This window comes from Chiloscyllium plagiosum, unplaced genomic scaffold (assembly GCF_037043375.1).
Source record: "Chiloscyllium plagiosum isolate Xiang-an unplaced genomic scaffold, Cpla_swu_hap1 HiC_scaffold_47, whole genome shotgun sequence".
NCBI classification, from domain to species: Eukaryota; Metazoa; Chordata; class Chondrichthyes; order Orectolobiformes; family Hemiscylliidae; genus Chiloscyllium; species Chiloscyllium plagiosum.
In genome coordinates, this window is record NW_028270185.1 from 5,342,796 (window position 1) to 5,369,241 (window position 26,446).

Consider the following 26,446-nt stretch of genomic DNA (forward strand, 5'->3'; position numbering starts at 1 on the left):
GTTTAGAGTAGATTGGTCATGCTAAGTTGCCCCATCATGTCCAGGAATGTGCAGGCAAGATGGATCAGCCATGGGAAATGTGGGTTTACAGGGAGAGGGTAGAGGGGTGAGTCTGTGTGGGATGCGTTTTGGACGATTGGTGTGCACTCGATGGGCTAAATGCCTGCTTCCACACTGTAGGGATTCTGTGACTCTTCAAGCTTGAGTGTTCAGATAACAGTGAACTCTTGTCAATACCTTCAAGTGCAAAGAGATTCTCATCTCCTCAGTGAAGGCTGTCAGGCACAGGTCCAGCTGGAATTGACTGTTAAGTGGGGGAACATCAGGGTGGCACAGTGTATCACAGCTGTATTCTGTCACCTTTAGGACAAGATGTCAATCCTAAACAGACAAGAATGTTTTCTGTCTGCCAACGATCAGGGTAGGATATGGAATGGAATAGTTTTAGGTGAATGTCAAACTGCATATTGAGGGATTCAGGGCTTTTTAAAATCAAGAAGTCCAGGTGAGGGACCCAAGTCCATAGTTTCAGAGATAACCCCAGGCTCGCTAATGTAAATACTGTATTGTTCTGTATTTTTAACTGAAATGAGAAAAGAACTGTTTTCAGACACAGAATGAATGGCTGGAGAATTGCTGCAATTCTGAAATTAAGTAACCTGACGCTCAATGTAAGCACCATTTATACAGCTGTTTGTTCAACCAGTAACTGAACTGCAGGCGAGCTGGAACTGAGGACTGTGTACAAACGGAGATTCAGCTGGTAACAAGTGTATGACTCCTCTGTGGACTAATCACCAGTTATCAATGACAAAGGCCGTCTCCCTGCCGATAATTATGTGGTTTGGTTCTCAAGGATCTGATCAGCTTGGGGCTGTAAACTGAATAGTGAGATGCCATCAGACCTCTACCAGTTCACGGGCTGTCTCTGTTCTCTGCATGAAAAGCTACATTAAGCCTGAAGAAAATCAGTGTATCTTTTCCTCAACTACAAGGTGAGACTTTTAATTAATAAGTCTGAGACTCATGAGAAACATGAACCATCAAATCAGCATCTGGAGAAGGAAGAACATGAACCAGTGTTTTGACCAGCACAAGAACAATTTCAGCAGATGCTGTGAACAAAGATTCCCCACTGAACTGCTCTCCCTCAGTCCAATACAGATCATTCAGCTATAACACGTGTTTTGCTACTATGAATTTGCTATAACACAATTGACGAATTGGGAATATTGTCTCCAAAGTGCAAACTTTTAAAGCGTGTGTTGGTTATAACGAGATTACGTCAACACTTTAGGCACTGTTTCTAAAAGAACAATTTTTCGACAACACAGGGTTGCACAAGAACACAGCTAATGCATAACAGAAGAATTACGTGTGTGTGTGTCGGTGAGGAATTTATACAGGGATTAAAGTTTTAACTCGTAAAGTTACATGCTGATGGATCATAGTCGTTAGGTAGGTAAACTATTTGTAAAAAATAATGATTCTTGTTATGTAGAGAAACCTAGTCTATGCTTTCTATCAACAGGGGGCTGAAAGTAAGATAGATTGGAAAATACTGTGACCTTTAAAAATCTGTAACTTTTGTGATGACTCTGGGAATAGCCAATAGCTAGACTTTATTTCCAGCTCATGACCCTTGTGAGGTGTGACACAAAACTGCATTGTTTGCCAGTCTAGTCCAGTCATGATTTCAAAATCTTCATTAATATGTTTAAATACTTCCAAAGTCTTGATTCTCCTCCCTACCTGCATAATCACCTCCAGTCCTGCAAACCCACGACCTCTCTGCTTCTCCAATTCCGCCCTCTTGAGCATCCCAAATTTCCACTGCTCCACCATTGGCAGCCATACCTTCAGCTGCCTGGGCCTCAGACTCTGGAATTCCCTACCTAAACCTCACCACTCCTCTTCCTCTCTTTGAAAACACATCAAAACCGACTCATTTGATCAAGTTTTTGTCCACTGGACCAGAGACCATCCTGATGTAGCTCAATGTCAAATTTTTTGTTTTTTTAGATTAGATTACTTACAGTGTGGAAACAGGCCCTTCGGCCCAACAAATCCACACCGCCCCGCCGAAGCCCAACCCACCCATACCTCCACACTTACCCCTTACCTAACACTACGGGCAATTTAGCATGGCCAATTCACCTGACCTGCACATCTTTGGACAGTGGGAGGAAACCGGAGCACCCGGAGGAAACCCACGCAGACACGGGGAGAACGTGCAAACTTCACACAGTCAGTCACCTGAGGCGGGAATTGAACCCAGGTCTCTGGCGCTGTGAGGCAGCAGTGCTAACCACTGTGCCACCGTGCCGCCCACAATTTGTTTGAGAGCTGCTGCCTTGGGATGTCTGACCACATTAAAGGTGCTGTATCAGTGCAAATTCCTTCTTGTATTGAAATAGCAGAATGGATGACAGAGGGAAAGAAGCATTTTCACTGAAAGCTGACAGTTCAACCCAGGGAGAGAGAGACCAGAAGTTCCAATTCCCCCAGACCACGATACTTGAACAAGGACTTGGACTTTAACAAGCCATTTTGGTTTGAATGTATATGTTTTTATTAACAATGTATTTTCTTCTTCCATGGTTGTGGTGAGGTATTTGACCACAATATGGCCTTGGGAAAGGAAAGACTCCTGTCACTTAAAATCAGATGACAGCCAGATCAATTCTAAAGCACCAAATTGACTTACGCCACCTTGCATCATGGTGACAAAGCTTTGTTGCCATGGCATTGGGATTACATGCCAGGATTTTTCATCTGGTGCTTTTCTGGGGCTTCGAAAAGCAATCTGGGATAAGACTCGCTGTCCGTGTGAGATCCTTTGGACACAGGTCTGGGTGGGCTTCCTGAGCTGTGTTGAGGCTCTCTGAGCTGCTATGCCTGCTATTGCCTTCCTTTCTTTGCAAGACTTGAATCCGTAACATCTGATTAAGGCATAAAGAGTCTCCCTCCAGTTGTCTTGGTTGCCACCATTACGCTTGCTTGGATTTATCAGAGAACAAACTGAATTCCAGTCACTCTCGGTTGAGTCATCAGCGATATTTATTCTATATCTCTGATGTTCATTAGAAGGAGGTTTATTAACCAGACTGAAAATGTCAACACCTTTATTGCTGATGTTCTGCTGGTTTGTTCTATATGCAGTCCCAGACTTTCCACCAACTCTCTTGGAGCCAATTATAAATGGAATATGTTGTGTTTCAACTGGGCTCACCATGTGAGGCACTTTGTCTTTCCTGAGTAAAAATGCACTGAGATTACTCACATGACTCAGTGGCTCGGCCTTTAGTTTCTCCTTCAAATTCTCCCTCAGGCCATCTCTTGGACTCACTGTGGACAGCACTGCAGGAGCTGAATAAGACATTCTTAGAGTAGTTACATGGGAAGACCACCTCAACCCCTGAGCTTCAGATAATTTTGCATTCTTGCCAATCTTCTTCAGATTGTCTTCATCCAGTTGAGCTTCAACTTGAAGGAAGGAAAGAAGAATTAGACCCTTTTCAACAGCATATACTTATATGTTTACAGCTCATTCTCGGCTGGAATGTCATATTGTAAGCATGAATGTTATCAGGGCCTAAAATGCCAAACAGCTTTCTCCATAAACTATTCCCCTTCGTCATATACTAGCTTTACTGATCCAATGGTCCCTAAAAGGGGCTGCTGTGGACAACAGGAGATTGCCTTGTGAGATGCTGCAAGACCCAGGCAGAGTAAAAATGTAACTCCCTGAATTGCTAATTGCACATGGAGTCCACACTACTGCTAGTGAATGTGATTAAGCTTATTGATTTAACTATGTGTAGGCATCCTCCACTAAATGAGGATGCATCCTCCACTAAATGCACTTTATAGAAGAACTAAACATGCTATTATTAGAAACATTTCTGTAGTTTCAGGGCTGAAGTACCTGCTGTGGTCTGCAGACTCCCCATTTAAATAAACTCTGCCTGCAGTAGGTACCATCCCACCTTCAACTCCCATGTATAAGATGGTGTCAGTCTCTCTGAGAATGATATGATTTAGACAGATAAGCTTGAGGACTGGAAAGGCATAAAACACGTTCAGACAAGAAATGAAAAATATGAATGACCCAAGCAGCACTGCTGCCTCACAGCGCCAGAGACCCGGGTTCAATTCCCGCCTCAGGCGACTGACTGTGTGGAGTTTGCACGTTCTCCCACAGTCCAAAAATGTGCAGGTTAGGTGAATTGGCCATGCTAAATTGCCCGTAGTGTTAGGTGAAGGGGTAAATGTAGGGGAATGGGTCTGGGTGGGTTGCGCTTCGGCGTGGACTTGTTGGGCTGAAGGGCCTGTTTCCATATTGTAAGTAATCTAAAAATTGTGAAACTGCAAGTCAACCAAGAACTTAAGGAAGGGACGAAGATATGTGATGTTTGGCCATTTGAGCCTGTTCTACCTTGCAATAAAAGAAATTGAGAGAAAAACAGATACATTTAAATAATGCCTTCTCTTTCTTCATAATTCCCCAAAGTGCATTTCAGTCAATGTTTGTGATGATGCTGCTCTTTAACAAGGTTATGCTGTCCTTGGGTCTTTCTTTCAGAGCGTTTGTAAAAGCAGCGATTCCAAAAAGTTTGGTTTGGATGGGTTTTCGGACCAATTTGATTATAGATAACAGATTACTGCCTCAAGCAAAAGGCTTTCAACTTTTTAGAAGAAACACCTGTACAATGAAAGGGGAATGGCCAGTTACGCAGAGTCAGAGAGATGTACAGCAGAAAAACAGACCCTTCGGTCCAACTCATCCATGCTGACCAGGTATCCCAATCCAATCTAGTCCCACCTGCTAGCACCTGGCCCATATCCCTCCAAACCCTTCCTATTCATATACCCATCCAGATGCCTTTTAAATGTTGCAATTGTACAGCCTTCACCACTTTCTCTGGCAGCTTTCCATACATGTACCACCCTCTGTGTGAAAAAGTTGCCCCTTAGGTCTCTTTTATATCTTTCCTCTCTCATCCTAAACCTATGCCCTCTAGTTCTGGACTCCCCCACCCCAGGGAAAAGACCTTGTCTATTTACCCTATCCATGCCACTCATAATTTATAAACCTCGATAAGGTCACCCTTCAACCTCCGACGCTCCAGGGAAAACAGCCCCAGCCTATTCAGCTTCTCCCTATAGCTCAAATTCTCCAACCCTGGCAACATCCTTGTAAATCTTTTCTGAACTCTTTCAAGTTTCACAACATCCTTCCGATAGGAAGGAGACCAGAATTACATGCAATATTCCAAAAGTGGCCGAACCAATGTCCTGTACAGCCGCAACATGACCTCCCAACCCCTGTACTCAATACACTGACCAATAAAGGAAAGCATACCAAACGCCTTCTTCACTATCCTATCTACCTGCGACTCCACTTTCAAGGAGCTATGAACCTGCACTCCAAGGTCTCTTTGTTCAGCGACACTCCCTAGGACCTGACCATTAAATGTATAAGTCCTGCTAAGATTTGCTTTTCCAAAATGCAGCACCTCGCATTTATCTAAATTATACTCCATCTCCCACTCCTCAGCCCACTGGCTGATCTGATCAAAATCCCGCTGCAATCCAAGATAACCTTCTTAGCTGTCCGTAACACCTCCAATTTTGGTATCATCTGTAAACTTATTAACTATACCTCTTATGCTCACATCCAAATCATTTATGTAAATGACAAAAAATCGTGGACCTAGCACTGATCCTTGTGGCACTCCACTGATCACAGGCCTCCAGTCTTCTACCTTTGAGCTCGTTCTGTATCCAAATGGCTAGTTCTGCCTGTATTCCATGAGATCTAACCTTGCTAAGCAGTGGGGAATCTTGTTGAATACCTGATTGAAGTCCGTACTGATCATGTCTACCGCTCTGTCCTCATCAATCCTCTTTGTTACTTAGAGTTATAGAGATGTACAGCATGGAAACAGACCCTTCGGTCGACCAGATATCCCAACCCAATCTAGTAACACCTGCCAGCACCCGGCCCATATCCCTCCAAACCTTCCTATTCATATACCCATCCAAATGCCTCTTAAATGTTACAATTGTACCAGCCTCCACCACATCCCCTGGCAGCTCATTCCATACACGTACCACCCTCTGCTTGAAAAGGTTGCCCCTTAGGTCTCTTTTAGATCTTTCCCCTCTCACACTGAACCTATGCCCTCTAGTTCTGGACTCCCCGACCCCAGGGAAAAGACTTTGTCTATTTATCTTATCCATGCCCCTCATAATTTTGTAATCCTCTATAAGGTCACCCCTCAGCCTCCGATGCTCGAGGGAAAACAGCCCCAGCCTGTTCAGCCTCTCACTGTAGCTCAGATCCTCTAACCTTGGCAACATCCTTGTAAATCTTTTCTGAACCCTTTCAAGTTTCACAACATCTTTCCAATAGGAAGGAGACCAGAATTGCACACAATATTCTAACAGTGGCCTAACCAATGTCCCGTACAGCCACAACATGACCTCCCAACTCCTGTACTCAATACATTGACCAATAAAGGAAAGCATACCAAATGCCTTCTTCACTATCCTATCTACCTGGGATTCCACTTTCAAGGAGCTATGAACCTGCACTCCAAGGTCTCTTTGTTTAGCAACACTCCCTGGGACCCTACCATTAAGTGTATAAGTCCTGCTAAGATTTGCTTTCCCAAAATGCAGCACCTCACATTTATCTGAATTAAACTCCATCTGCCACTTCTCAGCCCATTGGCCCATCTGGTCCAGATCCTGTTGTAATCTGAGGTAGAGCTGAAAATGTGTTGCTGGAAAAGCGCAGCAGGTCAGGCAGCATCCAAGGAACAGGAGAATCGACGTTTCGGGCATAAGCCCTTCTTCAGGAATGAGGAAAGTGTGTCCAGCAGGCTAAGATAAAAGGTAGGGAGGAGGGGCGTTGGAAATGCGATAGGTGGAGGGAGGTCAAGGTGAGGGTGATAGGCCGGAGTGGGGTGGGGGGGCGGAGAGGTCAGGAAGAAGATTGCAGGTTGGGAAGGCGGTGCTGAGTTCGAGGGATTTGACTGAGACAAGGTGGGGGGAGGGGAAATGAGGAAACTGGAGAAATTGGAGTTCATCCCTTGTGGTTGGAGGGTTCCCAGGCAGAAGATGAGGCGCTCTTCCTCCAACCTTCGTGTTGCCATGGTAATCTGAGCTAACCCTCTTCGCTGTCCACTATACCTCCAACTTTGGTGTCATCTGCAAACTTACTAACTGTACCTCTTACGCTCGCATCCAAATCATTTATGTAAATGACAAAAAGTAGAGGGCCCAGCACCAATCCTTGTGGCACTCCACTGGTCACAGGCCTCCAGTCTGAAAAACAACCCTCCACCACCACCCTCTGTCTTCTACCTTTGAGCCAGTTCTGTATCCAAATGGCTAGTTCTCCCTGTATTCCATGAGATCTAAGCTAATCAGTCTCCCATGGGGAACCTTGTCGAATGCCTTACTGATCACATCTACTGCTCTGCCCTCATCAATCTTCTTTGTTACTTCTTCAAAAAACTCAATCAAGTTTGTGAGACATGATTTCCCATGCACAAAGCCATGTTGACTATTCCTGATGAAGGGCTCCTGCCCGATACGCCAATTTTCCTGCTCCTCGGATGCTGCCTGACCTGCTGTGCCTTCCCAACACCACTCTAATCTTATCCCTGATCAATCCTTGTCTTTCCAAATACATGTATATCCTGTCCTTCAGGATTCCCCCCAAAACCTTGCCCATCACCGACGTCAGGCTCACCGGTCTATAGTTCCCTGGCTTGTCCTTACCACCTTTCTCAAACAGTGGCACCATGTTAGCCATTCTCCAGTCTTCCGACACCTCACCTGTGATTGTCGATGATATAAATATCCCAGTGATCAGTTCCCTAGCTTCCCACAGAGTTCTAGGGTACATCTGATCCGGTCCTGGGGACTTATCTACCTTCATCCAGCACTTCCTCCTCTGTAATATGGACATTTTGCAAGATGTCACCATCTATTTCCCTACATTCTATATCTTACATGTCCTTTTCCACAGTAAACACTGAGACAAAATACTCGTTTAGTATCTCTCCCATTTTCTGCGGCTCCACACAAAGGCCGCCTTGCTGATCTTTGAGGGGCCCTATTCTCTCCATAGTTACCCTTTTGTCCTTAATGTATTTGTAAAAACTCTTTGGATTCTCCTTAACTCTATTTACCAAAGCTATCTCATGTCTCCTTTTTGCCCTCCTGATTACCCTCTTAAGTATACTCCTACTGCCTTTATACTCTTCAATGGATTCACCCGATCTATCCTGTCTATACCTGACATATGCTTCCTTCTTTTTCTGAACCAAACCCTCAATTTCTTTAGTCATCCAGCATTCTCTAAACCTACCAGCCTTTTCTTTCACCCTCAAGGAATACACTGTCTCTGTACTCTCGTTATCTCATTTCTGAAGGCTTCCCATTTTCCAGTCGTCCCTTTAACTGTTAACATCTGCCCCCAATCTGCTTTTGAAAGTTCTTGCCTAATAACGTCAAAATTGGCCTTCCTCCAATTTAGAATTTCAACTTTTATAGATCTGGTCTATCTTTTTCCATCACTATTTTAAAACGAATAGAATTATGGTCACTGGCCCCAAAGTGCTTCCCCACTGACTCCTCAGTCACCTGCCCTGCCTTATTTCCCAAGAGTAGGCACCTTCTCTAATAGGTACATCCACATACTGAATCAGAAAATTGTCTTGCACATGCTTAACAAATTCTTCTCCATCTAAACCTTTAACACTATGGCAGTCCCAGTCTGTGTTTGGAATGTTAAAATCCCCCACCATAACCACCCTATTATTCTTACAGATAACTGAGATCTCCATACAAATTTGTTTCTCAATTTCCCGCTGACTATTAGGGGGTCCATAATACAATCCCAATAAGGTGACCATCACTTCTTATTTCTTAATTCCACCCAAATAACTTCCCTGGATGTATTTCCGGGAATATTCTCCCTCAGTACAGCAGTAATGCTATTCCTTATCAAAAATGTCACTCCCCCTCCTCTCTTGCCTCCTTTTCTGTCCGTCCATTTGTATCCTGGAACATTAAGCTGCCAGTCCTGTCCATCCCTGAGCCATGTTTCTGTAATTGCTATGATATCCCAGTCCCATGTTCCTAACCAAGCCCTGAGTTCATCTGCCTTCCCTGTTAGGCCTCTTGCATTGAAATAAATGCAGTTTAATTTATCAGTCCTACCTTGTTCTCTGCTTTGTCCCTGTCTGTCCTGACTGTTTGACTCACTTCCTTTTCTGAACTGTACCAGTTTCAGATTGATCTCTTTCCTCACTATATCCCTGGGTCCCACACCCCTCACCTTATTAGTTTAAATCCTCCCTCACAGCTCTAGCAAATCTCCCTGTCAGTATATTAGTCCTCTTCCAAATCAGGTGCAATCCGTCCTTCTTATACAGGTCACCTTTACCCCAGAAGAGATTCCAATGATCCTAAAATGTGAATCCTTCTCCCACTCACTAGCTCCTCAGCCATGCATTCACCTGCTCTATCCTGCTATTTCTACCCTCATTAGCTCATAGTACTGGGAGTAATCCAGGTATTACTACTCTCGAGGACCTTTTAAAATTCCCACCTAACTCTCTATATTCTCCCTTCAGAATCTCAAACTTTTCCCTTCCTATATCATTGGTTCCAATGTGTACAATGACCTCCTGCTGAGCCCTCTCCCCCTTGAGAACATTCTGCACCCTATCTGAGACATCTTTGATCCTGGCACCAGGGAGGCAACACAACGTCGTAATGTTTTGCTGCTGGCCACAGAAATGTCTGTCTGTGCCTCGAACAAGAGAGTCCCCTAACACAATCAATCTCTTGGAACCTGATGTATTCCTCATTGCATTAAAGCCGGTTTCCACCCCAGAAACTTGGCTGTTCGGGCTACATTCCCCTGAGAATCCATCACCCCCTATATTTTCCAAAACAGCATACTTGTTTGAAATGGGGATAGCCACAGAATGGAGATAGGCACAACCTGCCTACCTCTCTTACCTTTTCTGGAGTTAGCCCATCTCTGTGACTGTATCGCGACTTTTCCCCCTTCCTGTAACTGTTATCCATCCCACTCCCATGCTCTTGTAAATTCCTCATTGCCTCTAACTGTCATTCCAACTGATCCGTTCGATCTGATAGGATTCGCAATCAATGGCATTTATTGTCGATATAATCTTCAGTAACCCATAAACTCTCCCTAAACTCCCACATCCGATAAGAAGAGCATATCACTCTACTAAGGGCCATTTTTGCTTCTTCCAATCCGCAGACCCAGAAAATAGCACTGTCAACTTAATACTTATGGGTTATATTTTTAAGTTTAATCAAGAGACATATCTCAATAAAACATATAGCTCCTTGAAAGTGGAATCATAGAGAGATAGGATAGTGAAGACGGTGTTTGGTATGCTTTCCTTTATTGGTCAAATTATTGAGTACCGGAATTGGAAGGTCATGTTGCGGCTGTACAGGACGTTGGTTAGGCCACTGTTAGAATATTGCGTGCAATTCTGGTCTCCTTCCTATTGGAAAGATGTTGTGAAAATTGAAAAGGTTCAGAAAAGATTTGCAAGGATGTTGCCAGAGTTGGAAGATTTGAGCTATCGGGAGAGGCTGAACAGGCTGGGGCTGTTTTCCCTGGAGCGTCAGAGGCTGAGGGGTGGCTTTACAAAATTATGAGGGGCATGGATAGAGTCAATCGGCAAAATCTTTTCCCTGGGGTCAGGAAGTCCAGAATTAAAGGGCATAGGTTTAGGGTGAGGGGGGAAAAATATAAATAAGACCTAAGGGGCAATATTTTCACACAGAAAGTGGTACGTGTATGGAATGAGCTGCCAGAGGAAGTGGTGGAGGCTGGAACAATTGCAACATTTCAGAGGCATTTGGATGGGTATATGAATATGAAGGGTTTGGAGGGATATTGGCCGGGTGCTAGCAGGTGAGACTAGATTGGGTTGGGATATGTGGTCGGCATGGACAGGTTGGACCGAAGGGTCTGTTTCCATGCTGTATATCTCTATGACTCCATTAATCCACTCTACTCACTACTGCAGACTTACAGCAAGGCCCCAATTAAAACTATTCACTTATCTGCCTCTGTTCTGTGACTTCTTCCAAATAGGTTCCTCCAAGATCAGTTGTGATTTTACCTTTTGTTAATTTTCCCACACACACTCCGATGTCCAGTGTTACCTGAATTTAACAGCTCAGGCAGTAACTGTGCAGGTCCACTGCTGTGTCAGTTAGCAGTGTGGGTCTCTTTCTCTCTCTCCCTCCTGTACAGACCATGTGCTGCCTTTGTCTGTTCTTCTCCCTTTTAAAATGCTGTTGTTCTGACTTTTTTTTTCTCCAAAGTTCCAAAACAATGCAACAGCATATAAAACAGTAATTGCTGCTCCTGGAATTCGAGGAAATCACTTGCAACACCAAAAATACCTCAAAAAAGAGCAGTCTGTTAGAGCCATGAATTTTTCCCGTCCTCCATCTTGGATTACCCAGATCTCCCAGCTCAGCTTTTCTCTGGTTTGGTTTTAGAAATCTGGCTGTTCACTGAAAGCTGTCAGTCAGTTGTAAAGCTGTTGGACTCAAAGAGACAGGTCCATGCTAATCCTCTCTCTCTGACATCTCTCCTGTAAGAACCTGTGTTTGATTTTCCCTTTTTATGCCAAGGGGTGTTTGTGGGGATTGTTGCAGGAATTTCACACTTAATTTGGGATAATCTGTTGGGTTTTTGGATAGGTTAAGTTATTCGGTATTCTATTCTCTTTTGTTTGTGTTTCGTACAGTAATCTTGTTAATAAATTCGGTTTTGTTTGACCAGCTGCACCTCTCCTAGAATAACTAGCAAAGGTAGATGCCTACTTGCAGAGCGCTTCAGAGAACATCTACGAGACACCCGTACCAATCAACCCCACCAACCCGTGGCTAAACATTTCAACTCCCCCTCCCACTCTGCTGAGGACACGCAGGTCCTGGGCCTCCTCCATCGCCACTCCCTTATCATCTGATGCCTGGAGGAAGAATGCCTCATCTTCCGCCTCAGAACCCTTCAACCCCAGGGTGTCAATGTGGACTTCACCAGTTTCTTCATTTCCCCTCACCCCAGTTCCAACCTTCCAGCTCAGCACCACCCTCAGGACCTGTCCCACCTGTCAATCTTCCTTCCCACCCATCCACTCCACCCTCCTCTCCGACCTATCACCTTCATCCCCACCTCCATTCACCTATTGTACTCTCAGCTACCTTCCCCCCAGCTCCACTCCCCTCCCTTTTATCTCTCCACCCTGAGGCTCCCACCCTCATTCCTAATGAAGGGCTTTTGCCTGAAACGTGGATTTTCCTGCTCCTTGGATGCTGCCTGACCTGTTGTGTTTTTCCAGCACTACTCTAGTCTTGACACTAGCAAAGTTAGAGTCTGGGCTACTTTCTGAAATGTTTTGAGGGGGTCTGGCCTGGTCCATAACACTATTGAAATGTTGTAATGAAGATATCAGGGGTGATTGGGGATGAGTAATAAATGCTGGTCTTGCTGCTGATGCCCCTATCCCATGAAAGTTTAAAATATGCAGCAGCCAATTTGCACACAGCAAGCTCCTATGCACAGCACTAGGCTGATCACCAGTTCCATTGGTGTTGTGATTGAGGAATACACATTACACATCTGGAATCTTTTACATTCACCTGAGAAGGAAGACACGGCTTCAGTTTGACATCTCATCTGAAAGATCTTTTACAAAGCAGCCTAGACTTGTTTGCCCGTAAAAGTGATTTGAAGCCACAATTCCCAACAGAGGTGTGTGTGCTACCAATGGAGCCACAGCTGACATAGTAATACTTTCAAATATTGAACTAAACATCCACACTTATCTGGTGTACAGCCATCATGGAATCACAGGATGAAGCAGCACAGAAAAAGTTAAGTTGGCCCATCATATATGTGCTGACTCTTTGAGCGACCTCTCCAATTAGCCCCAATCCAGCTGCTCCTTTCTCATAGCTCTGAACACTTTCCTCTTCATTTATCCAATTACCTTTTGAAATGTATTTTTGAATTTGTTTCCATTGACCTTTCATGCAGCATATTCCAGGTCACATCATCTTGTAAAGAAAAAGCTCTTTTTGTCTACCATCTGATTCTTTTACCAATTGTCTTCAGTCTTCTCCTCTTTAATCCTCCTGCTAGCGGAACCAATTTCCTTTTAATTATCATAACAAAGTGCTCTGGACCAGACCAGACCACCTCAAAATATATTAAGATGGTCACCTGGACCCTAATGTTTTCTAATTTTTAAGGTAAATATTAGTTGCCGCATTTTAGGTGCAATTCAGTTTGTCAAACCGCTCAACATTAAAGCAAAACACAATTCATTGAAACACTGTAGTTTCAATACAACAAAAGGAAGAAGAACCTGTAATAATTTAACTCTATGGGAAAGCTTAACAGAAAAAAAACTATTACTGATTAACTGTACCAACATAGAACATAGAACATAGAACTAAATAGCGCTGAACAGGCCCTTCGGCCCTCGATGTTGCGCCGACCTGTGAACTATTCTCAGCTCGTCCCCCTACACTATCCCAAAATCATCCATGAGCTTATCTAAGGATTGTTTATATCTCCCTAATGTGGCTGAGTTGACTACATTGGCAGGTAGGGCATTCCATGTCCTTACCACTCTCTGCGTAAAGAACCTGCCTCTGATATCGGCCTTAAATCTACCACCCCTCAATTTGTAGCTATGCCCCCTCATACACACTGATGTCATCATCCTAGGAAAAAGACTTTCACTGCCTACCCTATCTAATCCTCTGATCATATTGTATGTCTCTATCAAAACCCCTCTTCGCCTTCTTCTTGCTAATGAGAACAGGTTAAAGTCTCTCAGCCTTTCCTCATAAGACCTTCCCTCTAGACCAGGCAATATCCTGATAAATCTCCTTTTCCAATGCTTCCATGTCCTTCCCGAAATATGGCGACCAGAACTGTACACAATATTCCAAGTGTAGCCGCACCAGCATTTTGTATAGTTGCAGCATGATATTGCGGCTCCGGAACTCAATCCCTCTATGAATGAAACCTAACACTTCATATGCCTTCTTAACAGCACTATCCACCTGGGTGGCAACTTTCAGGGATCTATGTACATGGACTCCAAGATTCACACTACTAAGAATCTTTCCATCGACCCAGCACTCTGCTTTCCTGTTATGCTTCCCAAAGTGCATCACCTCACATTTAGCTCCATTTGCCGCCTCTCAGCTCAATCCTGCAGTTTATCCAAGTCTCCCTGCATCCTGTAACATTCTTCCACACTGTCCACTACTCCACTGACTTTAGTGTCATCTGCAAATTTACTAATCCATCCAACTATGCCTACGTCTGAGTCATTTATAAAAATGACAAACAGCAGTGGTCTCAAAACAGATCCTTGTGGCACACCACTAGTAACCGGATTCCAGGTTGAATATTTTCCATCAACCACCACTCGCTGCCTTCTTTGAGAAAGCCAGTTTCTAATCCAAACTGCTAAATCGCCCTCAATTCCATGCCTCTGCATTTTCTCCAACAGCCTACCATCTGGAACCTTATCAAAAGCTTGACTGAAGTCCATGTATACCACGTCAACTGCCCTACCCTCATCTACATGCTTGGTTACCTTCTCAAAGAAATCAATGAGGTTTGTGAGACACGACCTGCCCTTGACGAAACCATGTTGACTATCTGAAATCAAATTGTTGCTTGAAACATCCCATAAACACACCCTTGTCAAAAGGTAAATTCAGAAAACAGATTTTGGCTCAAACAATCCAGCAGACCAGGAGGAGAACCCCCAGCATTTGACTCTATTCGAGAGAGGGAGATATAGTTCCACTTCTCCAAGACCCAAACAGCAACTACTGCTGAAAACTAAAAATCCCTGGTTCTGTGAGCGGGAGCTTGACCACACCTATTCAGGCTGCTTCTGTTGTTCCAGCTTTTGAAAAACAAAACACCCAAGGCTTCACAAGTTGCTTATAATCTCACAGTCTGCTCAGTGCCTGTCCCCCAATCTGTCTTTAAAAGAAATCAGGACAAAACACAACTCTTAAAGCCACAGTATTGTCACAAAAGCCACTCCTAATTTAGAACATTATTAAAGTTCCCTTGACCCTCTCTGCTCTAAAATATTAGCCTCAGCTTCTCCAGTCTTTCACTGATGAAGTTTTGTATCCTTGTACTGTTGTAGTAAATCTCCCTCTGCTCCTTCTTCAAGGTAAAGTCTTCTCAATAGCAGTTTGACCAGCAGACACCTGACTGTGATCATATATAACTAATCTCAAGGTACCTTATTGTAACAATTGGGAAGGCAGTGGTGTAATGGTAATGGCAATGAACTAGTAATCCCATGACCCAGGCTATTGCTCTTGGGACATTGGCTCAAATCTCACCAAGGCAGCTGATGAAATTCACTTAACTTCTCATTAATTCAGGGCATGCATTCTGTCCAACATTTATTGCCCAGGGTGGCACAGTGGTTAGCACTGCTGCCTCACAGCGCCAGGGACCCAGGTTCGATTCCAGCCTCAGGCGACTCTCTATGTGGAGTTTGCACATTCTTCCCGTGTCTGCGTGGGTTTCTTCCGGGTGCTCCAATTTCCTCCGACAATCCAAAGATGTGCAGGTTAGATGAATTGGCCGTGCTAAATTGCCCATAGTGTTCAGGATGTGTAGGTTAGGTGCATTAGTTAGGGGTAAATGTAAAATAATATGGTAGGGGAGTGGGTCTGGGTGAGTTGCTCTTCGGAGGGTTGGTGTGGACTTGTTGGACCGAAGGGCCCGTTTCCACACTGTAGTGATTCTATGATCCCTTCAGGCCCTTGCGAAGGTGGTGGTAAACTGCCTTCTTGAACCTCTGCAGTCCAAAGATTATGGAATTGAAAACTAGTCTCCGTGATGCTGACTATGAAACTAATAACAATTGTTGTAAAACCCCATCTGTTTCACAAATTTTCTTAAGGGAATGAAATCTTCCATCCTTATCTGGTCAGACCTACATGATTCCAAACCTGCAGCATGTGGTTGAGTCTGAAATGGTCCGAGCAAGCCACCCGGATCATTGGCATTTAGGAATGGACAACAAATACTGGCCTTGCCAGTGACACCCATATCCTCAGTTTGTAATTTCTAAGATGATGTCATTTTTAAGTCACTTAATATCTGTTGGTCTGTTGAAGATAATCTGCTGAGCTTATTGCTTGAGTACCTGGAAATGATAGGCTGCTTGTCCTGGATGTACTGACACTGTCATCATGTTCCATGTGGCTGGGTTTAACAGATGAGGCTGCACCATCGACGTGAAGGCCTGGATCATCATCATCCAGCAGAATTGAGATCATCAAATGAGTCCCCTGTACATCACCAGTCCTAAGGCTCTCTGTTCTCGATGCACAATTGGGAACTGGTGAATGCTGTGACATGACCTTCAATATAGGTCCAACTCTGAAAAACATTCAGACAGTGTGAGGTGAAAAGGTTACGGAATATCGGGAGCAAACATCAGATAAAAGTGCGAGCATATCCTAATACGAAATGTATACAGACTATCCGGCCAAGTGACCTGTTTCTGAGCTGTAAACTCTATTTAATTCAATTGGATTAACAGCAGAGGCACAGGCCATTTCGCCCATCTGCTCATTCTAGTGTTTCTAATTTACATGAACCTTCTCCCACCCCTTCTTAATCTCACTCTATTATCATCTCATCAAACATGTAAGAGGCACTTAGAAAGACACACGAACAGGCAGGGAATAGCGGGATATGAACCATATTGTAGATGGTATTATTTGAGAATGGCATCATGGTTAGTACAGACATGGTGGGCCATGGGGCCTCTTCCTATGATGTACTGTTCTTTTTTCCCTATCTTTCTACCTAGCTACCTAATATTTCATCATTCTACTCCTTTCTCTCCAGTGTGTTTGTTTGGCTTCTACTTAAAAGCACAATAGAATTCACAGTAACCACTCCCCACATTTGACATTCTCCCCACTCTCTTGGTAAAGATATCTTCTGAATTCCCAGCTAGATTTATTAATGACTAAACTCATGACTAACTATTCTGGTATCCCCCCAAAATGGAAAGCTATGAGCTCAATCAGGCCAGCCCTCAGCCTTGTATAGTAGAAATATAACAAATATTTCAGTGATATTCCATCCAGTTTTCTCTCCCACTTCCCTGAATCCAATGAATTGCACTGGATACCTGTCTTCATCTATCTCCACTTCACCAGCCTGCCCCCACCACCCCCTTAATCTGGAGCTCCCCCTACACACACCCTCAAACCTGAAGAAGGGTTACACCCAAAACATCAACTTCGCCACCTCCTGATGGTGCCTGGCTTGCTTGCTGTGCTCTTCCAGCCTCCTGCCTGTCTACTTTAGTTCAGGTGGCAGAATCTGACTAGTAGGTCACCACCTCTGAGTCTACTGCCCAGAAACAGGACACTTGGACACTGTGCCTCCAGAGGGATGTTCTGCTGTAGACTAGAGTCTGACACATGACTGCAGATATGGACAGGCAACTGCAAATCTAGCCCTTCCCTCACACTTTGTGATGACAGGAATGTACTGAAGAAACACTCTTTATGTCTCCTTCTCATGTTCCTCAGTCTTCAGATCTTCTGGGATAGACAAGTGTGAAATTCCTCTCCCACACTAAACCCACCACCCCAGCCAACCTCTGTCCATGCTGGTACTGAGGCTGATGATGTCTTAACGAAACATATGCCATCATCCCATTGTTACATGGGATGACTAAAAGGGGGGGGAGACGGTGAGACGGTGGAGGAGAGGGGAGTCTCAGCAATAGAAACCCAGATCCTTAAACTCACGAGTTGCTCACTCTGCTTTCTCAGATCTTAGCACAGAGCAGAAGCAAACACAAACACGGTGGTATAAGTCACAAGTTTGGAAGGTTCAGTCTAAGGAGCGCTGGAATGCTGCAGCAGTGCATCTTGTAGATGGTACATACTGCTACTGAACTTTGGTGATGGAGGAAGTGAATGTTGAAAGTGGTGAATGGTGCCTCAACGAAAGGGCTGCTTTGTCCTGGAATGCATAATCTATAGATAGAGCTTAAATCTCACCAGGGAAGCTAGGGAATTTACATTCAATTGATGAAATAAATCTGGAATAAAATGGTTGGTATCAATAACGCTGGCCATGACATCACCTGATTGTTTCTTAAGGAAGGAAATCTGCTGTCTTTAACACAGAGCAATGGCAAAACTGGCACAGTTCAAGAAAACAACTCACCACCATCTTCTCAACAGCAATGGGTTTCGGGCAATAAATACTGAGATAATGTATAGTGAAGGTATGCACACATTGCCACTGGGTACGGTGGAAGTTCTAAGGAGTTCCAGGAAAGCCGTTTGATTTGGAGGAGATAATTTTCTGATGAAATTTCTGCCCTATTCTTTCAAGTAGAAGTGTTAGTTCTTTGTTTATGAATTGTTGAGTTGCACAGTGATGAAATACTTATTTTTGTTTGGATCCCTTTTGTTATATGGATCATGTTTTGTATAATCAATGATTGGTGACATTTTTGGAACTAAAAGTTGCAAGAGGTAGATGCTTGGTGGTGAGACTCAATTCTGCCCAGCCACAGGGGAGGGGACTATTACAAGATTTCCTATAGGTCATTCAGGATAATTCGGGGGTCACTGAAGAGGAGTCCAAAAGTTACTGGCAGTGAATGGAAGCAGGAGAAATTCACGATAGCGAGGTCTACGCACCATGTTAGTCAATGCTGCTTTTAGCTGTCCTGCTGAGAAGGCAATTGAATCAGATAGACTTTGTGTAGCCAGGGATCACAATGTCAGGGGAGTGATAGGGGAATCTGAAGAAGCCATGTGCCACTAATAATTCAATGCAGTTGAGAGTAGGGATTGAAAAGCCCAAAGGCAGTATTTGGTGGATGTAATTGCTAAGCAATACTGGAACTCAGTGGAAAACCTAGAGGCAGTTTCAGCTTGGTGAAATTAGCTGTTGGTGAAGTTAAGCTTGTGAATGAATGAAAACTGGAATGCAGTTTCAGCCTGGAGCTGCATAGACCGAGGATAGGAATATGACCGACCAGAACAGAAGCAATTGTTTAGGCACTCCATGTTGAAGCAGCTCTCGACAGGGAGTTTCACGGCCAGATCAGCAAACGTAAATAATTGTGGTCCTTCGTCAAGTTTAAAGAGACTTAATAACCACAGTGTCGTTAACGTTAGGGGAAATTGCTGAGAAATTTGTGCAATCTATCTTGATTGCAGTAACAACTTGATGTGCATTATGGGATGTTCAATCACAGTATATTCCACATATTTAACATATTTTAATTCCCTCGGTGTCAGAAATAAATTGGACATGTAGTTTAGATTAGATTACATTAGATTACATTACATTACAGCGTGGAAACAGGCCCTTCGGCCCAACAAGTCCACACCGACCCGCCGAAGCACAACCCACCCATGCCCCTACATTTACCCCTTACCTCACACTACGGGCAATTTAGCATGGCCAATTCACCTGACCTGCACATCTTTGGACTGTGGGAGGAAACCGGAGTACCCGGAGGAAAACCACGCAGACACAGGGAGAACGTGCAAACTCCACACAGTCAGTCGCCTGAGGCGGGAATTGAACCCGGGTCTCAGGCGCTGTGAGGCAGCAGTGCTAACCACTGTGCCACCGTGCTGCCCCGTGTTGACTGTATTACTGTTCTAAATTGTAAATAAACACACATTGTTGTTTGGTCAAACTGTGCAATCTTGTGGATTTATTTTCTTTAGTAAGTACCCTGGATCTCATACATTGTGTACTTGTGTCAGAGTTGTAATGTCCCTGACCCTGAACCAGGAGGCCTTGGTTTGAGTCACACCTGCTCCAGAGGTGTATCATATCATCTCTGAACAGGTTCATTAGAAAAATAGGTAAAAATAAAAAAAAAGTTACCATTCCATATCCAGATTGTAACATAAATTGATGGCCAGATCCAGGACTGTAACAGCATTGGCTGCATTTGTACCCTCTTTAATATGGAAGATTAAGGGTCATCTTCAGTGTTTATGACTGAAGGATACAATAGGTCAATAAACAGAAACTTTTTTTGTGGCAGCCTTATCCAATACAAGGATTAAGAATCTTAAAATCAGAGCGAGGCATTTGTCGGCTGATATCAGGAAGCACTCCTTCACCCAAAGGGTGGCTGAAATTTGGAATTCTCTCCCTTCAATGTCTTTAGGGCTGGATGTCCAGTAGAAATTTGCAAACTGAGAATGACAGATTGTGTTGGGCAAGGGTATTGAAGTATGTGGAAGCAAGGTAAATCGAGATACAGACTGATCATGATTTGATTGAACGGCAGAACAGGCGTAAAGGTTTGAATGGCTTTCTTCTGTTCCTGTTTGTCTACCTGTAAGAGTGGTTTGTAACTATGAGATGATTGGTAACAGCACCCCAATTGGCTTCGTGTGCAAGCTGAACTCTTTCCATGATTTTATTTTACTTATTAAGTATACCTCAGTGAGAAAGCAACAACAGTAATTAGCTAATGTACCATTAGAGGGCAGCATGTCACACAACACCAGAAACTGGATTGTACAGAACACAGGAGTACTTTCCAAACAGAATACAGACAGTCCTTCAATCCTGTATGAGATTCAGAATGTTCTGCCCAGACAGGGTCTGATTAGCCATAGCACATTTCGTGTTACCAGCTGACGGCTGAATGCTATACTGTTGTTGTATCATGATCAATCTAGTTTATGGTCTGTCTTCTTTCCAATACTTGTTCCAAATACTTCATACAGACACAAGAAAACATATGAAGAAAGACAGAAAATCCTTAACCCCATTTCTTTCGATTCAGTGTGCATCCATCACAACACAATCAGATTACAGACTTTGCCCTTCCAACTTTGTTAGTGTGTGTGATAATGGCACAGAATCTTTTACAGCAACCTGAGAGCACAAATGGGGCCTCAGTTGTGTTTGTCCAAAAGGCAGCAACCCTAACAATGCTGCACGCCATCTGTCCTTCACTTGGAAGGTCAGCCTCGCTTCCTTTTGTGTTGGACTTAAACCCATGAACTTCTGATTGCCACTGAGCTGGGGGTTCAGCTTGATTAATTAGTCTCTCTTCCAATGTCTTCTGATTCGACTGTTCTTGGAATACAAGTTGCTTCCTGAAGTCTTGCGGGTGTTCTTTGTAGGTGCGTGGTTTTTAGAAAAACAATCCTGTACAACAAATTGTTTTGACTCCTGCAATTTCCAACCAGAGTTCAGTTCAGTGCATGACAAATGACACAAACAGCCCATTCAATCAATCTAGTTCACACTGCCGGCTATGCTCCCAGTCCTTTCATTGCATTCTGCCAGCATATCCTACTTGTTCTCCCTTGCGTGTTTGAACAGCTTCCACATTCATTGTTTCAATGCTATTCACTTCAAATCACATTCTCACCACTCTCTGAGTAAAGGAGTTTCTCCTGGATTCTGTAAGGTTTCTTTCATATTGATGGTCTACAATTCTGACTTGATTTGATTTGATTTAATTTATTATTGTCACACGCACCTAGGTACAGTGAAACATGTTGTTTTAAATGCAGTACAGGCAGATCATATCATACAAAGTTATAAAGGTGATAGAACAGAGTGAGGAATACAATGTTACGACTGCGGAGAAGGTGCACAAAAAGTGAGATCAACATTTAATTTTAAATTTGAGAGCTCCATTCAGAAGTCTAATAACAGCAGGGAAGAAGCTGTTCTTAAATCTGTTGGTCCCTGTGTTTAGGTTTTCGTATTTCTTTTTCAATGGAAATATTTTCTCTGTGTCTATTGAATGCACCTGCCAAAACTATTGCCTAATTATATTGTATGAAGCATTGAAACGTGAGGAAAAACCTTTTCAGTGTTAGCAGAACCAGGAGAGAGATGTGAGTAAATTTTCTATATAGCCTTAACATTCTTGTTTTATCTGTTATTTAAAGGCTGATTCACATAAACTGATTGGTAAATTAAAGCTGAACCCCTGTCCCTCAGGCCAGCGCTGATGCTGCTGCACCTGCACCTGAAGGTGCATGTGAGATGAGACAGCCCTCTTTTGAGCATTGTGAATTGGCAGCATTGCCCGGAAATACTGCCGATATTTTCTAATTAACCCGTTCGGAAATGGTATAACACAACTTTGGGCAGGTGGGACATAAATCCAGGTTTCCTGACTCAGAGGCACGGACACTACCACTGTACCACAAGAGCCCCTGAAAATATTGTAGCACTACTGGGATGATCTTTGCAATCTGTATCCTCCCTAATTTATTTAATGGAGCCTTCCAAAATTACAAATCAAGTTGTCATCACAACTAGCTTGCACATGTTCGGTGAGGGTGGATGGAGCAGAGTCTCATTTACAAGATAAGCACTGTGCTAGCTTCCCATTTGTCCTCTAAATAAATCTCAGTGTGGAGTGTGTGTAGAACACTGCAGTTTGTCACACCCATCCTTCTCCTGGAAAATGGGTGCAACAGAACTCCAATTTCTACCCCCGTGTCTGATTGTCTGGCAGCATGATGTCTAGGGCAGCCCACTCAAAACATTAATTGATACAATTGCTGTGTCTGGAACACAAGCTCAGACCTGCCATCCCTCCCATTTGAAAATATGCAGCCTCTTTCTCCATGCCTCATTCTTTGGAAAGAGTTCCAGTCTGGAGCTTTCAAATCTCTTAAACATGCACTTAACAAACATCCTTCCCTGGTACAACAGACACTGTAAGCTAATTGCTTTTAGCAATGGGAGTGCACTTCTATCTGGTGTGAGAAGGTAATATCCTAAAACTAACACTTAGTGCTTAATTTTCTGAACAAGATGTGAAAATGGGAAGCTGACATGCTGTGCACACTTGTCAGTTCCCAAATTGTTTTGGTACTCTTAACATAAAATTAAACCATGTAATCACTCTCCCAGACATGATCACTTTCACTGGATGTAATTAAGAGGATTTCGAATCCACATTTGTGAATTAACACTTAAATTTCCCTTGATTCTTTTCGCTGATTCAGTAACACATTGAGTCAAAGCGGTTGGCATCATTTCTGAATCTGACACTCAAAATTCTGGGCTGACACCTGACCAAGCTGAGAGGGACTGAATATCGGTTCAGGAGGCAACACATAATAGTGGGGAATAATTTGACCACTTTCCAATTTTATCACCATCACATTGCTGGGGAACAGTCCCATGGATGTCCCTCAGCCTCTCATCGAAGTAACCACTCCTCCTGTGTCCATCCAGATGGTGAATGCTGGAGACTATTTGACTTTTAGGAGCATCAAAGCTTCATCTGATATGCAGCAGCTACGTGAATATCTCTTTCAATTGGGAGGGGCGCTTGTGGTGCAGTGGTAGTGTCCTCCCTCTGAGCCAGGCGGCCTGGGTTCAAGTCCCACCTATTCCAGAGATGGTTCCGAAACACCTCTGAACAGGAGAACACCCTACTTTTATTTAGACTATTACCCAATACTTGAACAACAAAGGAAAACAAACCTATTTGCATTCCTCTTCCTTGGGCTCTGGCTGTACTGAAGCTAGTGGTTGCAATCCAACAGTGGTCTAGCAAGGGAGCACTCAGAGCAGTTTCTGATGCATTACCTTCTTAGATGATTTGGTCATCAAATCTTAATTCAGAGTGATCTTGTGAAACAACTTAGATCAGACCCCCCTGTCAGTCCCGCAAGGGAACCCAATAAATACAAACACATTGAGGAGCTCCTGTGAATACTGATATCTCTTCCCAGGGAAACCTTGTAAATACTGAAGTACGTCCCTTGTGAGACATTCTGAACACGGACACATTTCCTGGGCAGCTCCCGCAAACACTGACTGTCTCCCCGGTTGTTCTTTTTTGTTTTTGATTTATATTGTTGTCACATATACAGAGGTACAGTGAAAAGTATTGTTTTGAGTGCTTTACAGGGAGCTTGTACCACACAAAGTGCATTAGATAGCAGAACAGAGTGCAGGATACAATATTACAGCTGCAGAGAAGGAGCAGAGAGAGAGATCAGAATCAGTGTTTCAGAGGTCCGTTCAAAAGTCTGTTAATAGCAGGGAAGAAGCTGTTCTTGAATCTTGCAAGTGCACTCAAGCTTTTATATTCTCTGCCCGATGGAAGAGGGCGAGAGTATAACCAGTGTGGGAAGCGTCTTTGATTATGTTGGCTACTTTTCCGAGGCAATGGGAAGCCTAGATGATGTCAGTGGATGGAAGGCTGGTTTGTGTGATGCACTAGCCTGTGTGTACGACTCTCTAGTTTCTTGCGGTTTTTGTAACAGCAGTTGCCATATCATGCTGTGATACATCCAGGTAGGATGCTTTCACTGGTGCATCTACAAAAATTGCTCAGAGTGCATGTGGACATGTTGAATTTCCTTTGCCTCCTGAGGAAGTAGAGATGTTGCACTTTCTTGACTATCACATCAGCATGGATGGACCAGGACAGATCATCACTCCGAGGAATTTGATACTCTTGACTACCTCCACCTCAGCAGCATTGATGCAGACAAGAGCGTTGCCTCTACTCTGCTTCCTTAAGTCAATGATCAGCTCCTTCATTTTGCTGACATTGATGGAGAGATTGTTGTTTTTACACCATGCCATTAAGCACTCAATCTCTTTCCTGCATTTCGTCTCATTACTTAAGGTTCAACCTATAACAATGGTGTTGTCAGCAAACTTGTAAATGAAGTTAGGGAGGAATTTTGCCACATAGATGTGAGTGTATAAGGAGTATAGTAAGGGGCTGAGTATGCAGCCTTGTGGGGCACCACTATTGTGGATTATTGTGGAGGAAGTGTCGTCTCCTATTCTTACTGATTGCAGTTTATAGGTCAGGAAGTTGAGGATCCAGTTACAGAGAGGTGAGCAAATACCCACATCTCAGAGTTTAGAGATTAATTTGTTTGGAATGATAGTGTTGAGGGAGGAGCTGTAGTCAATAAGTAGGAGCTTGACCTCAGTATCCTTGTTATTCAGATGTTCTAGGGATGAGTATAGGGCCAGAGAGAGGACATCTGCAGTTGACTCTTTGTGCTGGTAGGCGAATTGCAAAGGATCAAGGCAATTTTTGGTAACTTTGAGTTGATGTGAACCATGACTAACTTCTTGAAGTGTTTCATAATTATGGATGTCAGATTCACCAGGCGGTAATCTTTGAGACATTCTGAACAGTTTTTTTTTGGCACAGGGATGATGGTCGTCTTCTTTGTGAATACTGACACACCCCATTGGAGGATTGCCTGTAAGTAGTGGCACACTCACTTGGAGGTCCCCTGGTGAATATTGATACAATCCACGGGGGCGGCCACCGTGAATACTGACACTCCTGGGAATTGCCTTGTAAATACTCACAAACTCTCCTGAGGAGGCTGATGTGAATATTGACAAACTCACCTCTGGAGAATCCTGCTTGCAAAGACTGCGACACTCCCCTGTGCATCCCCTTGTAAATATTGACACACTCCCCTTAGTATGTTTGTGAATGACACAGGACCCTTGAGGTCCCTCTGTAAATACTGACACACTCCCCTTGAGATTCCCCTGTAAATACTGACACCCTCCCCCGCTGGGCACCGTGTAAAAACTGACACACTCCCCTTGGAATCTGTTTGCGAATGACACAGGACACTTGAGGTCCACCTGTAAATACTGATACACTCCCCTGAAAATAGACACCCTCCCCCACTGGGCACTGCCTGTAAATACTGACACACTCCCCTTTGAGACTTTCCTGTAAGTACTGACACCCACCCCCCGGCAATGCCGACACCCTCCTTCCCTGCGTATTGCCTGTAAGTACTGACACACTCCCCTTGGGATTCCCCTGTAAACACTGACACTCTCTCAGGAGAGACCTCTTTTGCTGCACTGGATGCAATCACTGCGCGCAAGACGCTTGCGCAGCCCGTGGTTGCTAGGAAACCGACCCATTGTTAGTAACTGAGATGGGCGGGGCGTGGCTGACGTAAGACGCAGAAGCACAACGGGCCGCAATTTAAAATCTTACGCACGAGATGGGGGGGCGAAGTGGGAAGAAAGCTTTTCGTTTTTAAAATAAAACTTGGGATCGACCTTAAATCCTTGGAAAATATCCAATGGAACGAGATTCCGCGATTGTATTTTAAAATTCGGGCACTCACTCATTGTTCTGAGAGGCGAGGGGTAAAAAAAAAGAGTATGAATATCTCCTCGTCGACGGTCATCATGTTGAAGGTTATTTTGTCTTTGTGGGCCAAGGAAGCTTTTATCTGATGACAAAAAGTTGAATATTCACATCCCACCTCTACTCCCCGCCCAGCAAACACATCC

General features: G+C 43.9%; 1 protein-coding gene across 1 annotated transcript; it reads right to left on the reverse strand.

Moving 5' to 3' along the window:
• Positions 1-2,560: 2,560 nt before the first annotated feature.
• LOC122542761 (uncharacterized) lies at positions 2,561-26,397 on the reverse strand. The gene is made up of 3 exons (XM_043680770.2): positions 26,278-26,397; positions 16,293-16,528; positions 2,561-3,486 (listed from the first exon to the last, which is right to left on the reverse strand). The coding sequence occupies exons 2-3, from the start codon at positions 16,504-16,506 to the stop codon at positions 2,654-2,656; spliced, it is 1,047 nt and encodes a 348-aa protein (XP_043536705.2). The 5' UTR covers positions 16,507-16,528; positions 26,278-26,397; the 3' UTR covers positions 2,561-2,653.
• Between the last annotated feature and the right edge of the window lie 49 nt (positions 26,398-26,446).